The sequence below is a fragment of the Lepisosteus platostomus genome, chromosome 14 (assembly GCF_059453375.1).
Source record: "Lepisosteus platostomus isolate fLepPlt1 chromosome 14, fLepPlt1.hap1, whole genome shotgun sequence".
NCBI lineage: Eukaryota > Metazoa > Chordata > Actinopteri > Semionotiformes > Lepisosteidae > Lepisosteus > Lepisosteus platostomus.
In genome coordinates, this window is record NC_142624.1 from 31634349 (window position 1) to 31651490 (window position 17142).

General features: G+C 37.4%; 1 protein-coding gene across 7 annotated transcripts in view; it reads left to right on the forward strand.

Moving 5' to 3' along the window:
- The window catches only part of slc39a10 (solute carrier family 39 member 10), a 56114-nt gene that overhangs the window by 29443 nt on the left and 9529 nt on the right, over positions 1 to 17142 (forward strand). For all 7 annotated transcript variants that reach the window (XM_088605670.1, XM_088605671.1, XM_088605672.1 and 4 more), the window contains 6 exons: positions 1281 to 1458; positions 10510 to 10679; positions 11490 to 11654; positions 12425 to 12548; positions 12796 to 13122; positions 13442 to 13522. In XM_088605670.1, coding sequence (XP_088461796.1) covers positions 1281 to 1458; positions 10510 to 10679; positions 11490 to 11654; positions 12425 to 12548; positions 12796 to 13122; positions 13442 to 13522 — 1045 coding nt within the window. The remainder of the gene's footprint in view (positions 1 to 1280; positions 1459 to 10509; positions 10680 to 11489; positions 11655 to 12424; positions 12549 to 12795; positions 13123 to 13441; positions 13523 to 17142) is intronic.

A 17142-nucleotide genomic window follows, 5' to 3' on the forward strand; every position in this document is an offset into this window, starting at 1 on the left:
TTTTTATGTTCAGACTTGAGCATCGCAAGTTATTTGTGTTCATACCTCTCACCCCCATTGGGAACAGCATTTTCCACATTTAGGCTCACAGCTACAAATTCTGTACAGCATTGAACACAGCTGAACAGCTGAGAATAAGAAAGTGTAAGCAGACTCCTCTGGCCCATCAAACATTGAGTCATTCATATTCTTAGCAATTTGGTCTGTATCAGAGGCGCAGCGCCCATTGGAAAAGAGGCATGTCGTTTGATGATATCAGCGCAAACCTGCAAACTCATGAGTGTACAGGGGTTGCTGTGTCACCAAAAGCAAAGAGATTCCCTGCCGACTATTCCACCCTAGCCTCAGCCATGTTCAGTCAGTGCATTGCCACTTGGGAAAATTCAGTCACAGTCAGCTAGTGACATGACTCGGGCTCGAACACGTGCTCATAGAGCTCAGCCTGCACTGGGGTGAGTGCCTGTACCACTTGGGCTACTCAGGAAACCCAAGAAGTACAAATTTCAGTGTAGTGCCATAATTTAATTGAAAATAGTTTTTAATTGTTTATGAGAGTTTAGTGGAATAAAGTCTTACAGCAGCTTTTTATGTAGTTTTTTTGTTTTGCTTGCAAATGGGGAAAAAAAGTTTCTTAAGGTGTGGATTTCTTAAGGTATTTTTTTACCTTTATTACTTGGACAAATGGTGGGAGCTTTCACTACAGGACTGTAAACAAGCAACAGTCAATAATAAATGTGCCCTCCAGGGCTTTCCATGAACAGCCATGAAAAAATGTTTCAGCTATTGAATCTCTTAAATAAAGAAAACTGCTGTGCAAAACATTCAACTAAAATGTCTTCTTTCCTTGCAGAATATTACAGAATATATATTTGTACACACAAATATACTTTCAATAGAGTTTTGAGTGAAATCCCTGAAATCCTTAGCAGATCTTTACAGATCTTTTCATTTGTCTGTGATATGGGCTCTTTGTATTGTAATAAAGAGCATTGCTCATGGAAAACCTGACTTCAGATTTAGTTGGTTGAAGGAAATTGTTTCTGGTTTTGTAGCTTCTAAAATGTGAAACCTCTTAAAGTTTTACTTGAGCTGGAGCTTCAATTCTAAAATGCCATATACAACAGCTTCTGGAAAATCAGACAGTGCTTGATCAAGTTATTAAGTCTAAAATAGCAGTACTCCACTCATCTAGAAATCTGAATGTTTCAGGTTATCAATGTGGTAACCTTGAGGATTTTCTCTCTTTTTGGCTTGTTGTATCATCTCTTTACTCTTCTTAGTGTCTGAATGTCACCCAGTTGCTGCACTACTATGGATTGAGCCCTGAAATGCCCATATCTCCAGCACAGTTTACCTACCTCTGCCCAGCTCTGCTCTACCAGATAGACAGCCGGGTCTGCATCCGCCACTACCACCAGCTGGACATTGAGCCCCAAAAGGCAGAATCTACCCTGTCAGGTAGGTGGAACATTTTAAGAGCAAAAAGATGTCCTTAATCCCTGAAAATCTAAATTGATTTATGACATGCCAGTAACAATATCCTTTAAGCAAGGAGGCAGATGACATTCTAAAGTAGTGTCTTGAATCCTAGAACACAAGTGGAAACCAAGATAGTGTTCACTTAGGATTGACAATTGAGCCACTTTTTTGCAGAATCAGTGGTGGGTGTCTAGAATTTACTGTGTAAAATCAAGAAATGACTTGCTGGATTACCTTACTTTCATTTGTCAGCAGCCATATCACCCTACAACTCACAACTGGCAACCCACTGAAGCTAAGCAGGTGTGAGTAACTGGATGGGTGACCTCCTGGGAAAAATTAAGGTTGCTGCTGAAAGAGGTGTTAGTGGGGCCAGCAGGGGGTGCTCACCCTGTGGTCCATGTGGGTCCTAATGCCCCAGTATAGTGATGGGGACACTGTAACTGTACTGTAACCAGGCGCCGTCCTTCGGATGAGACGTAAAACCGAGGTCCTGACTCTCTGTGGTTATTAAAAATCCCAGGGTGTTTCTCGAAAAGAGTAGGGGTGTAACCCCAGTGTCCTGGCCAAATTTCCCATTGGCCCTTACCAATCATGGCCTCCTAATAATCCCCATCTACTGTATGAATTGGCTTCATTACTCTGCTCTCCTCCCCACTGATAGCTGTGTGGTGAGCGTTCTGGCGCACTATGGCTGCCGTCTCATCATCCAGATGGATGCTGCACATTGGTGGTGGTGGAGGGGAGTCCCCATTACCTGTAAAATGCTTTGAGTGGAGTGTCCAGAAAAGCGCTATATAAGTGTAAGCAATTATTATTATTATTATTATTATTATTATTATTATTATTATTATTATTTGTAACCTTTCTTGTGTTGTTCATAAGAAGATGAGTTTGACTGGTTCTTAGTCGGTGCTGTATATTTTTTATTACACTTGTGGGCTGCTGTGACTTGGTATGTTCCAGGTGTGATGTGTTTGTAAAGTGAAAACAACAGACGGGAGATGGACAGCTCTTATATTGGCATACAGGGATATGATGAACCTGTGACTTCTAGCTTGGATTAAAAAAAAACATGGCAAGGAGGAAGCTGTGCCTTTCAGAGCAGACAGACGACTTTTCCAGTTTTGAAGTGGAATGTCTTAAGTAGTGCGGAAGTTTATTTTCATTTACAGAACAGTAAATCTAGTTAAGCTTGTGGTGTAAGCTGGGTGGTCTATAATTATGTGTGAATAGTTATCTGCCTTGATCTTGTTAGCTTCAGGGAGGATTTCTCTCGCCCTTCCACCCTCTGTGTATGTGTTTTATCAGACAAACAGAATTATTCCTGTGGTAAATTCTGGTGCATGATGGTAAATTTCCGGAATTCTGTTGGACATGTGCTGTAAACTATTTTAATGCAATCTGCCCAGTCACAGCCTGATTCACATTTGTCTATGCCTTTGAGACGGACTAAGTAGTTCAGGTCACTACTTATATCTGTAGATCCCACTGTGTTTTAGCTCAAGCATTTTGTCATTAGTTTCTTTTCCCCCCCAAACTTACAAGCATAAAATAATTATTCAACCATAATACAGACTTATTAGATTCAACTGGGTTTGTTTTTCCAAACTTTTGTTTACTCCTGAATTTCTCAGTAGGAAAATAAAAATGTGATGGTGCCACACGACTGTTGTTGGGGGGAACATGCGTCTAACCTGATGTGAAGTACTATGAAAATCTCATAATAAATTATCCTTGTGTTCATGCATTTTACAAAACTTTTAATGATTAGCAAAGTGTGTTTTGCCAATCATATATCTTCAAAGGGTTTGGATGTTTAAGTGCACCATTGATTAGTTATTTTTTTCCAAACAGCTTTAATAAATGTCGGCTTGGTTATGAAGCCATGAAGTCCATTAAAAACCTTGACTGGAGTCATTCTTCCCTAAGTCGGTTACCATACATTTTTGTGTTTCTGTATTTTGTAAAATAGAGGTTGATAATTAGCAGACTATTCTGCTCCCATAGAACTATACAATTAAGAATGTACTAATAAACAATGTGAAAAATATAAGTTGAGAAAAAGAGAATCTGTGGCTTATTTGTAGGCTTTTAACACTAACAGTACCAAGCCATCACTGTACAATCGAAAATTGCGCATTCTCTTTCACGTTTTCTTAAGTAAAAGGTTGTGAATTCCTGTAAATAGAAATTATGAAGAATGTAGAACAAGCAGGTCTTAATTCTCCAACGAAAGCTGGAAAGTGGGGGAGGCTAAAGTCTGTAAATGAATTGATAGATTTTATTATTCCTTGATAGTTTGTACGTTTTTGGAAATCTTCCCACCCAAAAGAGTTCCTTTCCTTTTCCACGATAATTTTTACTCGGAATGACATTAATACATACAGCATACTTGCTCATTTAGTTAAACCATTGCCAGAATAAACCTGGCAAGATAAATCCAAACCTAGTACTTTCATACTTTATCTCTTGAGGTGGTTAGTGTTTGTTGGCATTGATTTGCATTTAGAGTTTCTTTGAGAGTCAGGTGAGGTGTGGCACAGACTTAAAGGGATGGAATTCAGAATCCAGAGGACTTATTTGTGTTTCATTGAAAGAAATTGTGCTGTACTGTCCTACAAAATCCAGAGTTTCTGTTGCCCACTTTTTTTCCAAAGACTTGATTTGTAAAGTCAGGGTGATTATTAAGTAGAAAATAGAAAAGTCTATTCACATATACGTTTATAGCACAGGTTCCTCTGTTCGGAATGTGTTTTACATACCAACAGATGTTTTTGTACATTCAGCTGTCAGTTGCATGACTGTTTTGAACTAAGAACTATAAGAAAAAATGTACCAAATGTGAAGGTTATTCCATGTGTATTGTGAGCTGTGATTTCTTTGTTGTAACAGGGATTGATCCTGACTTTTGTTTTCCATGTGTTAAATAATGAAGCAGATTCAATGAAGGCTGAAAATATGAAATCTTATTTTATTTTCAATACTACCATGGTGGGAATTTATATGATAAAGAGACGCCACATTATGTAAAACAGACCATTAGGTTGTACAAAATCTGTAATTTCGCTGAAAAATATTATGCAAATAAGACAATAAATTGTTTGGTTGCTATGGATTAGACTAAAAGATGTATCTAATTACAGGCCAAAGCAGAATTATTCATTGGTATGTAAATTATCATTCATAAATGTATATCCTCTAGGAACCTTACTGTTATATGGTATATTTTAATACACTGAAATACATTTTACTCATAACACTCAAATTAAATTAATAATGAATCTTATTTACAACCAACCAGTGGCTCATCTGTTTTCCATTCTTTAGACATGTAACCCCTTTCCCTCTTATGTAGAAGTGTGTCTTGGCAGGTAAGACAGATATATTGTTTTAGTAAAAATTGATATGAAAAGTTAAATTATTGAGGGAAAATTTGATTTTATTAGCTTTTTTTCTTAGTGATGTAGGAAAACAATCATTGGAAGGATCTGACATTTCTGCTTTGAGTTTAATGCAATTTTTTTTCATTTTGAACCACACATTTTCGTAAATGGAAGAGGTCAGAAACCACACCCTTGTTGTTTTTGCAGCAGTGCAGTGTGTTGTATCAACCTGGCCGTCCATTAAATAAAAATTATACCTGTAGAAAAAATGTTTGGACAGTCATGCTAGGAGTCTAAACAACAAGACATTTGACATTATCCTTGTTCACCTATAGTAATTCTTATCTCTCAGTTGACATTGCCATTTAGGACTATTTTTTTTCATTAACCTTGGAAGACAGCTGTAAGCAGTATCACTTGATGGAACAATCTTTCTCTGCCGTACACAGAAATTATTCATAGTGGGTAAGAACACTGCTGATAATTCAGATAATTGTAGCATCATTAAGAAGTGTTGGCTGGTCCTGTATGAGTCTCGCAGAGTGAAACAGATAATACCTCATTAGCTTCCCTACTTTTAACATTGCCTCTGAGAAATAGTGGGGCTATTGGCTTTTAAGTGTGCTATGGAAATACTGGGGATTTTAGGCCAGGCTCATTCACTCTTAATTTGCATCCTGCCTTAAATACCAGGGGATTAGTAAAATGGCTGCTAAGCGTTTTTCTGCCAATTAAAATGTTCAAACAGCGTAGAATGCCATCTTCTCGCCCTGGCTTTGAAAACGCATAATTAGAAAGCTTGCACAGATGACTGCTTCTTTCCAGCTTTTTATTTTTTTTTTAAATGGATTTTCTTTTTACTAAGATAATGAGATAGGGACTAGATGAATAAGTTGAGCATGAAGGACCTCAACAGTTTATGTGACCTGATTTTCATTTTCGTTTGAAGAGTGTCTCAAGGATCCAATTTCATTAAATGCAGTGCACTTGTCTAGAATTTAAGTGCCATGGGGAAAAGTTTAACCTATCTGATAAACCTTTTGAGAAGGTCTGCTTACTTACAGGAGTGTATATTGAGAAAGCAGCACTTTCCCAAATGCATCATATGATGGATCTTATTGTCAGGTGCTTAATCATGAAGCAATTTTCAGTGAGTAAAAAATTAACAGCTCTGAGATCCTTAAGTTATTCTACAAGCTGTATGATACCTTTGTCAAGCCTGAAGACTTTATATAAAAGTGATCTTAAAATATGCGTATGCATGATCTTACATGTTTGCCTAGGGACTTCAAAGTATACTGATTAAGGATGACAAAAATAGAGCTGCATGATCCTGTCATTTCTAATAGTAAGTGAAGCAGAAAAAACATGCTGCTTAGAAACAATTATAGATAGTTGGTGAAACTTGAAATTAGCTTTGTATTTTACCGTCTGCAATAATGGGTTTTGGTGGCAAATGACATATTTGTGATTAGGTATAAAATCTGTTTTTAATTGTAGAAGTTTGCATCTCTCAAGCTAAGAATGGTAATTCTTCAAGGAGCAGCACATTTTTTGGTTTGAAGTCTTGTGAGCATTTTGAGTAGAAAGTAGGTCAGCTGTCTCCGTGAGTTGCCAGGTCATCACTTTGATCTGTATACAAATTGTACCTCTGGCCGTGGAGAAGACAGTAATGTCTTGGAAAAACTTTCACAAGACTCAGCCTACTTGCAGCTAATTGAAACACAATGCCAGATTGTTGCCTACTTCAATGCCAGTCGTACATTTTGTGTGCAAATTTATGTGCATAGGGAACAGATGGAACCCTTTCATGTTGTTTTGATGTATACAAAATTATTGAATTCTGTTTAATCACAGAATTCAGGGAGATTTTTGAGGTTGTGCAGGAGGTACAAGGTTAAATTCAGCAATGTGATGCACGTTCATGACTAACCAGTGAAGAACTGAAACCCAAACAGATAACAGAAACTAACATTCCTGGGTGTCAAAACATTGGCCCAAGAAGATCATAAGTCAGATCAGAGAAACTGAAAGATTGTCAGATATGGGTCTTATTTAAGACAATCTATATGTGATCTCCCTTACCCATCTTGAGAAATCCAGCTTTAGCAGGAATTCGGGTAAACAAGAAATGCATACAAACTACACTATTCTGTACCTATTGTAATGTAGTAGCTTCAAGCACATTGTAAAATGTTTCAAGTAGTTGGGTGGGTAGCCACTCCAGGTGAAACAGGTACACTGCCTGTACAGCAGCTACAGTGAATAATGTAGAAGGTTTTGCATATTGTTGTGTTTGGAGAATTACCTTCCCCACTACATTTTCATGCTAATATACAGTAGATTGCCAACTCACCCTTTAAAAATGCAGGGATTAATAAGAACATGTCTAGGAAATAGAGGATAAATGCCTGATTTTTTAATAAGGAGATCACCAACGGAGTAGAAAATGTCTATGCATTTACTCAAAAGAAGGAAACCCATCAGTGAGTACAAAGACAACTTCACTTCTTTGAAACCATCCGTAATCTCATAAAGCTACGTCAAAGAAGACCATAAGAGCAGTTTTCTATTGGTGTCTCACTGCTTCGAACTGAGGCTAATGAAGTGGCTGAATCTGTCATTAATAAATAGTAGTTACTTGTGTTATCACTTAAATATAAACATTGCTCTGCAGCCATGCTTGATGAGGTTACAGTATAAAAATCAATTATAATAAAACTGAAAGATGTATCCTCTGAAGAAAAGAGGTTGCATTAAAACAAAGTGCATACTAAAGATATGAGACTATTCAATGAAGAAAATGCAATTTAATTAGGTCAACATCACATTCTTAATGAATTTTAAATCACCATCGTTCTGGGTGCCCACACGTATATGTGAACGAATTAGAATGACTTGTTCACAACAAGATGCAAAATAAAAGTGATCACAAAAACTTCTCAGCTTTTCTGGATGCAAATGTTGTGACAGCAACAGACCATCTGAAGAGAAAATTTAAAGAAAAATAAAACTACTTAAAAAAGAACAATTCATATTTATCTTGTATTACTGTATACCTTTTAACAAAGTTGAGTTGCATCTTTTTTTATTGCACTATTTGTGTGGTTTTTGACAGTAAACAGTGTGCTGTACGTGGAATTAGAAGTTAACATTTCTGTGGTTTAGCATTGTACAGTAAATGAATCAGGCTAGCAATAAGTTTGTCTTTGTGCTTTGTGAAGTATTAAAAAAACCTCACCACCTGCTCAAGGCTATTTCGTTTTAATTGTGTCCCTAAGTACTAAGGTCATGCTGGACTAAAAAAGAAATGCATCTGCAGTCAAAGAATATTAAATAATATTCTGAAAATAACAAACATGACTCATGAGATAAATAAGTTTCTTACAGTGTAGGAATATTTTCTTGCTGTATATTCTAGTGTCAATGTTTTGCTCAGATGCCGCGTGACTGGCTTCTGTCATTAAAAAACTTGAAAACTTGAATTTACAATTACGGATTTTTAGAATTCAATTACAGACTTATGATGTTGTATTAATACCTTATCACACTGCCTGTAGTATTTTTAGATCACACTGAGAACATTTTCCTGGGACATATAAAACTGATCTTCACACCTTGATCTAGTAGTTTTATTTCTTTGTGATATATTTTGTTGGTGCCACACTATGTGTTGTGATATATTATATTATAAGGATATAATGTTGAAAATAATGCAAGATACTGCAATTAAAACTGTTCAAATAATTTTGCAGCATTTATTTTTACTGCACCCCCTGTAAATCAGAAAAATAAAAACATTTTCCACATTTTGAATGTTGGAGCAGAATGTATGCCCCACAATTATGCAGCTGAAACCACAGCCCTTTGAGAAATACAGTGTTTTATACAGTGTCTTTGTGGCCTTGGTTGGAATTAATACATTGAATTTTGAGGTTTGCCTGTTGCAAGCCAACTTTATGAGGTGGTAGTGGAAGCCATGACTGAAATATTGACAAGTATGTTTGCTGCTTTATAGAGCTACTGAGAACAATCAGGGAACAGACATACAGTTAGTAAACAGCACAGTGAGAGTGACAGGTCTTTGAAAGCGGTCTCCAAAACCTCTACTACTCTGCCTGAGACTTTCTGGAGTATTTGAGCCTAGTTTGTATAATATGTTCATCGCTGAAATTTGTAATTACTAGAAGTGTAGGGCTTGTCCTGTAATTCAACTGAAATATCAGTTTTAGTACTTGATTATGAAAGAGCCAAAAGCAGAGTCTAAGCCATAGAAGTGAAGGGATGGAAGTTGGAACATATGAGGATCATACAATGCTACCCTTGTAAAAGAGAAAAAAACACATTGATTCTCTATGCTGATGGCTTTTACTTTGCGTAGTTTTTCCCTGGGAGATGGAGTGATCTGGCAAATGATTAGTCACATGGGTATGAAGAACTCGTGTCTTACTGACCTGTTGGACAGCCTCTGTCCAGTCCTTGAATTCTCCTTGATTCTAAAAGTTTTAGCCAGGCCTTATTTGCAGAACAATGATTCTGGACACAGAAATGACTGGTAAATCAGGCTGCACTCCCACCTGCATAGCGGCACAAAACACTGCATCTCCTTCGAACGTCCACAGCCAAGCAGGGAGTAAGAGCCATCTGCAGCCTGGTACCAAAGAAACAGAAATGTCCCGTGAAAACACAAGCATTGAGCTGTTATTACATGCATGTTTCCTGTGGTAAACAGATTCTTGCACTCTGGACAGAGTGAGTGGTCTGATTGGTTTACTGCTTTTGCAACATTGTTATATTTACTAATGTGCTAAACAATTGATGCTGCCAAAGGACATAAGAACAAATAAGATTGAATTATAAGAAGTCTTGTTTGTGGGAAAAAAAAGTATACAGAACTGCCAGTAATATAAAGAAGTTAAACATTATTGCTCAGTTTTTGCCCTTAATGAAATCTTACTTCATTTTTCAGGTATTTTGAAGACGGCAAGCTTAACTGTAATTTCAGAGCTCTTCCGTAACAGCTTTTTAGCACTGCATTTAAGTTTGAATGACAAATGACAAGTGTTACATTTTTTTTATTTTTCATGGCACTCAAACTCTAGGTCTATGAAAAAGTATTTGGTCAATAATTTTGTAAAGTGACACACAGCCAAACATGATGCTTAGATCATTGTGTTGTTGAATGTCTACTTTGATTTAAAATCCCTGTTTTTTTTTTTGGTAGAAAAGTAACTTTCCTGGCCATTCTTCTGTTCTCATTTGGAAATAAAAATGAGTGTCTTTCAAATGTAAATGAGACAGTTGTGCATTCTTCATCTGGCTTGAGATGAAAAGCGTGCTAACACAAAGTAAATGCTGATCTACGGGAACAGTGAATTAATGAAGTAGCAAATGTTTTCTGGCCACTTCAGACTTTTCTAAAAAAATTATTTGAAAAAGCCTTGATTATTGTTTGATGTTGTATAGGCGTCAGTCATTTGTTATCCTTTCCATATGTTGTAAGCTGTGCCTTTCCACAAAATGTACATTTTAAAGAACTGTTGGTTGTATCTCACAATAGGTTTGCATGTGTTTGTTTCAAGCTGATAAAAGCAGTTGAATACTAGAAGAAAAGTCCCAATTGAATCCTGTTTTTATCTTACAGCCTGGCTCTGGGGTCTCCTGTCTATCACCGTTATTAGCCTGCTGTCTCTGCTGGGAGTTATTCTGGTACCCATTATCAACCAGTCCTGCTTCAAGTTCCTTCTCACATTCCTGGTGGCCCTAGCAGTGGGTACACTGAGTGGGGATGCCCTGCTACACCTACTGCCTCATGTGAGTGCCCCAAGTCTGCTTGTGCACAGCAGGTTACCATGTCATATACTGTGTGTTCCTTTTACATTATCAGATAATCTATTGCACTTATTATTACTATTGTGGGGGTGGATACCAAAGTGGAGGTGGAGGAAGGGGAAGGTGATTGAAACTTTCAGATGAAGTGGTACAGGGCTGTGTGTGTCAGAAGAAAAAATAATGACTGCTACAGCATTTTTGGTCTGCCCAGTGCTATGTCAAGACCATCCATTATATTACTTTCTCAATTAGCCTTAATGGCAGGGTAAAGACACTGAGGATCACATGATTATGTTGAGAAATTGGAATTTGCTTCCAGAATACTCAAGTCAGAATCTGAAATGTAAGATTCTGAGATTTGTTCTGCTGTATAAATCTTCCACAACTGACAAAGCATATGGTTTCTTAAATCATTTAACTGTTAGTCCCGTTGGTATCATCTGCATGGTGTGTGGCTTTCTGAATAAAAACAAACTGTGTACTTCACACATGCACTGTGTTAATTCACTGGTGCATATGAAAACACAGAATTTAGCATCAACCTACTCAAGAATCTTAATTTTGTTTCTTCCAATCACGTTAATCCTGTATTCCTTTTCAGTTTTGTGTGAAACAGCAAATATGGCTGTAGAAACAAACAAGTCAAAACATTAACTCAAAGAGTTGAGGGCGTATTCCAGGGTGTGAGATTTTGCCTTTTTAAGGAATCATGTATCTTTTCATTGTTTCTTTTTAGTGTGATTTCAAATCAATACATGTCTAGAGCTCCCTTGTTGTGCTTGTCCATGTCAGTCCCAGGGTGGACATGATCACAGCCATGATGAAAGCCGAGAAGAGACAGACCTGCTCGTGGAGTATGATGGTGTGTGGAAGGGCCTGACAGCCCTGGGGGGCATCTACCTGCTCTTCATCATAGAACACTGCATCGGCATGTTCAAGCACTACAGAGACCAAGGGGTAATGAAAGCAGAAATACCAGAGCTCTGTGAAATTCACGCTGCTGCTTTGTGAAAGGCCGTGAACTGAGATGTTTGATTTTTGAAATTTTTTCAAAGGTTGACCAAGGTTGGAGATGGTATGCTCCATTAAAAATCTTTTGTTACCTCAAAATTCTGTAAATCAATACTAATTTTTCCATTACCTCCCATATACAGTATGTAAGTTGATATGTTCCTATGGAACAAAATCCTGTACTCTACATGTAACAAATGCTTACTTTTCCCATATAGTCTCCATCCTTTAACTTATACAGTATGGTCTTGCATATATACATACTGTATAAACCTGTGTGGAGTTCAAGTATGCCTGGACTTAAAAGTTTTGTTAAACATCAGGGTTAAAAAAAACAAACAGATCATGTATTGACTTAATTTGTTTTTTCTTATAAAATATACAGAACATTTATTTCATTATATGCAAATGTCCATTTAAAAAAATGTACTGCTGTTTTTGAAATACAGTCCCATATTAGCTAATTCCTTTAATATTAATATCCTGGAAATTAGGTTTCCGTAAATTGAAGGATTACTGTATATTTTGTAGACAACTTTGAGTACTGTACTTTGTTTTTGTACTGACAATGCTTGATATACTCTACCGCAATTATTCCATTTTTTTCTTTTTTCTGTTTGCTTTTATGGTATAACTATCAGGAGATATGTTGTTAAGCAAGATTCTGAATCCTCGTCTGAATGCTAACTATGTTGTGGTGTTCTGAAACAAATCAGGGAAGCTGGTGCAGGAAGAAGAGAAATGGGGATGAATCAAAGATTGGGAGGAAGCTGTCTGATCACAAACTAAACCGCCGTTCTGATGCGGAGTGGCTCCATCTCAAACCACTGACAGCTGAGGGTAAGTCATCTCTTATTATAGTCCCAAAGCTCTTTTTGCAGTGGTTGTACTTATTATTACTTTCATAATGATTCTAGACATTTGTCCTCTGTGCATAGACTGAAACCTGATTACTTAAAGAATCTGAGCATACCTCTGGTTTCTGACAGAAGTTTAGCTCATTCATTTCCTGTTAAACATTCAGAAGAGTCAAATGCCCTGTTTTATTGGCAGTTCTCTTTTACTTTATTAATGTTTCTCCTCACAGGGCTAGACAGTTCTGCGTTGTCATGTGACAGCAAGCACAATGACACCCAACTGACTGAGCTGCCGGACCCAGAGTCCCCCAGCAAAAAGCCTCTGGCTGCTGCCGACCATGATCATGACCATCAAGGGGCAAACTCCCCCGACAAAGACAGCGGCAGGAAGGTCAAGACGAAGAAGCATTCCCATGGGCATTCACACGGCCATGGTCACTCACACCATGGACACTGCCATTCCGATCAAGAGATGAAAGATGCAGGGATAGCCAGCATTGCCTGGATGGTCATCATGGGGGATGGCATGCACAATTTCAGTGATGGCCTGGCCATAGGTGAGACTGCATATCTGTACAGCTCTTGGTGGGGTGCCCTAGTGCTGGGGATTATCAGGATCTCTAAACAATATCCTGCAACTATTGATACTCTACTTATAGAAGTAAACTAGCAGGCAAGAACTGATGTCTAGTATTATATGTAGTATTAATACAATTACACATTAAAGTACTTTACATATCAACTGTATATTTGGTTCAAAGCAGTGTTTTTTTGCATTCAGCAGCTCATGACTACATCACTGCTTTATTCTCAGAATAAAGGAGGGGGTTAGTGCCAGAGTAAATTGTTTGAGATGGTGTTTCTGTTGTCTCCCAGGGGCAGCTTTCAGTGCCACAGTGACGGGGGGCATCAGCACTTCCATTGCTGTTTTTTGCCATGAGCTCCCTCATGAGCTCGGTGAGTATTTCAAAACTGCCACAAGGCAGCTGGCACCTGCGAGCTATGTAGTTCACAAAATGACAGATAGCTGATGTCTGCACAGCCTGCAGAAGCCAGGTAAACTCAAAACGGTATTTAGAGAGTTGCATTCAGACCATGTTTGAGGTGTCGGCAATTGTCTTAATGAGCTGATCATTTAATGAACATTAAAAAGTCATTTTAGTATTTTTTTTGTAATATAAAAGCACAGGGGAAGGCCGCAAAAAGAAACTCCCCATTGTTGCTCCCTATAAGATGTTATTTGATTCTAAATATGCAAAGGCAAGCATACACTTGATTTTGCTTCATTTTCTTGGGCTGTGCTGCTTGATAGAGTGTGATAACTTGGAAATGAACTTGTGTGCTCTTGGAGTGAAAACATAGGGGGAAAAGTGCTTAGGGGTCTTTAGTCCGCGGTGTTGATGATATCTGGTCTTTCATCATTGCTGTTGTCACTGCTGTTTTCGAGATGGTTCTCTGTCAGCACTGAAGATTACATCTGTATTTCAGTGTTGTTTTAATCGGCAAATTAATGGGAAGATGAGCAGCAGAAGAAATGATTGTGCTGCAGAAGCCTAGGAGCTAAGATTCCAAACCTATTTTATCTTGAATCTTTTTTTGTGGTTTTTGCGTTTATTTTGTAAAAAAATCAATCAACAGTCAAAAAATGTGCTTTTTATAAGGGGAGGGGCATGGTTATCCTGGTGGCTCAATGATGCAAGACAAGGAGTTTCCTATTGCAGAGCTGGATTAGGACCGAATCAGTCACCTTACGAAACTCCAGAATTTATTGTACAGAGAAAAGTCTGCCGGGGGTCCCATTAGTGATGATTGTGTCTGACAGACCATGAAACTGTTAATGACTTTAGCTGTCTAGAGTACAATACCCAGGAACTGTAGTTATAGTGCAATTCCCAACCTGCCTCTTTGAAGGTCACCACCATAAACCTTTAGACAAAACTGCCAGGCAGAGGTCAGATAGAACAAAATCTAGTTATATTTCTGCTTATGTTTTCACTAGTATCTGAAGTTCTATTAAAAATTGGATGTATAACATAATCCCTAACTGTGTATGCATAAGTAGAATGTGTTTTCTAAGGTATTGTATTTGTAAAAAAAATAAATGCTGGTAAACATGAGACTTGTTTGCAGGATTTGATTTAGTGTTTAATCCACAATCTTGCATATTGTTCAACAAAAACATTTTAAAAATGTTTCTGTTTGCACTGAAGATATTGATACATTTGTAGCTAAAGCAAATGTGCAAAACCTTCCTATATTATTACCCCAACATTAAGCCAGCTTTAGTACATATACAGTACCTGCTATCTTTGCTCATTTTTGGATCACATTGACTTCATGAATGCGATAACTGGGGTGCATGAGAACTAGATTCAGCTTGATTCTGTCAGTGTTTAGTACTGTGAAAATTGACACAAATGTTACTTAGTGGATCCACCTATTGAATCTAAGCCAAATATTCAAGTTAAAATAATTTATTTGAATAGTTTTTTGTTTGCTTCTTGTTTTTATTATAGGCAGAATAGCTAAAGGTGTCCTGTTTTCATCTGAACATAAACCTCGCACATACAGGCACACAACAAAGACTTTCTAGCCCCGTTCTTAATCTTTGTCTGTTCTAAAGGCATGTAAGGCTTTTTTGATTCACAAACACAGCAAGGCAGCAGTAGAAAGCTCTCTTGCAGGAAAACAAAGCTTGTCAGCTGTCTAGCAGGAGTAGTGAAAAGTAAAAGTACCAGCATGGTAATCTGAGGTGTCGTTTTGAAAACTCTTCTTTGCTGTGGTGCTCTCACCTCCAGTTTGTTTAATGAGGCAGTTTTGCAGCACAAGCTGCAAGTGACAATTCCTCAGTGCTAATGATATCTCTCGTCAGGCTGGGTGATGTACAGAATACATCAATTGATGAATAGGCTTGTGACTGCCTGCCAACTGGCACTTCAAGAAAGCTAAATACATACTATATATTTCTTTTAGTGTCTAGTTTTCATTTCCAATTTTGCTTGCTTTTGCAGTCAAATATTTTCTCTCTTAAAGCAAAAAGCTTTTTGAAACACATTTTAAAAGATTGAAAATTCTTCCACTATGTTAAAAAAGTAACATTTTTTCTTTTGTTGAACCACTTTTTAGTAGTTTCTATAATTTTCTTAAATGAAACAAAGCAACATTTCTCCCTACTACCACCATCAGTGGAACCTTTCCCCAAGCCCATTTCAGATGACCCGTAAAATGAAGTCAGACAGCTATGATAGAAGTACTGTGATTGTTTTAGCAATGGCAACCCTGATAAATATGCACTGGGTGTGTAGACAGGTTTGCCCACTCCCCTTGGGACACTACTGAATTACAAAAATGTAAGTAAGGTATGGAAGACGAGCCAGCTCTCATGCAGTTTTGCAAATCCTGAAAGAGGCCAAGATCACCCTGGTTATAAAAACTGTATATGTTAGAATGTGAATTCTCCAAAGTGGAGAAGAAAAAAAGGAAATAATCTATAAAGAGATTATGATTATGCAAAATAGGAGAGTGAAAATGCCATATCTTCCGGGAATTCAGGAATCTTTCCACTACACACCGAGTTGCAATTATGTGCATAATTATGAGACAAAAAGACAATATACAGTGTCTGAGGGAAATGTCAATATGAATTAAATCCTGAAGTCTATATGGATACACCAGGCTCACTTCAAGTGGATGACAAGATACAGGAGTGTCAGCATTTAACTAAGCAGGCCATGAACGGGAAATAAAGGAGCAGAAGTCAAATTAATGGTTTGGCAGAGCTAGGCTCCTCATACTGCAGGATGAAGATCTTAATATGCAAACTTTTCCATAAATTAGGAATTCTGATATGCAATCTATCCCAATGGGGGAGAAAGAGGAAACCAAGAACTAAAAAAGCAAACATTTTATGGAAGTGGGAAGCGCATTTTCTGTTACTAGACCAACGTGAACTTGAAGAAAATGGGGAAACTGTGTCTACCTGTTCAAGTTGTAAAATGAGTATGCAGTTTTTTACTTTTGCATTCCAGGCATTAAGAGCTGTGTATTGAAAAGGAAATGGTTTCTGCATTTTCTCAATGTTGATTTATCTTGTATAGGTTAATGGTTACTAACTTTCACAATGGTTATATTGTGTACTAAACAGCAACGTCTAGAGCATAAAGCTTATCCTGGAGGGTACTGACAAATTTATTTTTTTGTTGTAGTTGGTGGTAAAATGACCAGAGCTTATACAGGGGCATTTCATCTTTCTCAAAAGTTAGTCTTTGTGTCAATACCACATATTCTCAACCACTTTGTGAAGTTCTTTGCTTTTATTTACATATCCTCTTTTGCAGCATAAATCAAACTTGCATTTTAGAGTGTGAAAAAAAGATAAATTGTGTATGAGGAGTGTAATATAGCTGTCAATTCAGTGATAATTAAGTGAAAATGTTCTTGCTTACTCAGATGCATGCTTTGCATCTGATTGTGCATTTTTAAAAAGTGATATATTTTCAAGGGTTCTGAATTTAATTTAGTTGTTTACAGTAATGTATTACCGTTTATGTGTACCATACTCCTAACAATTAGCACAA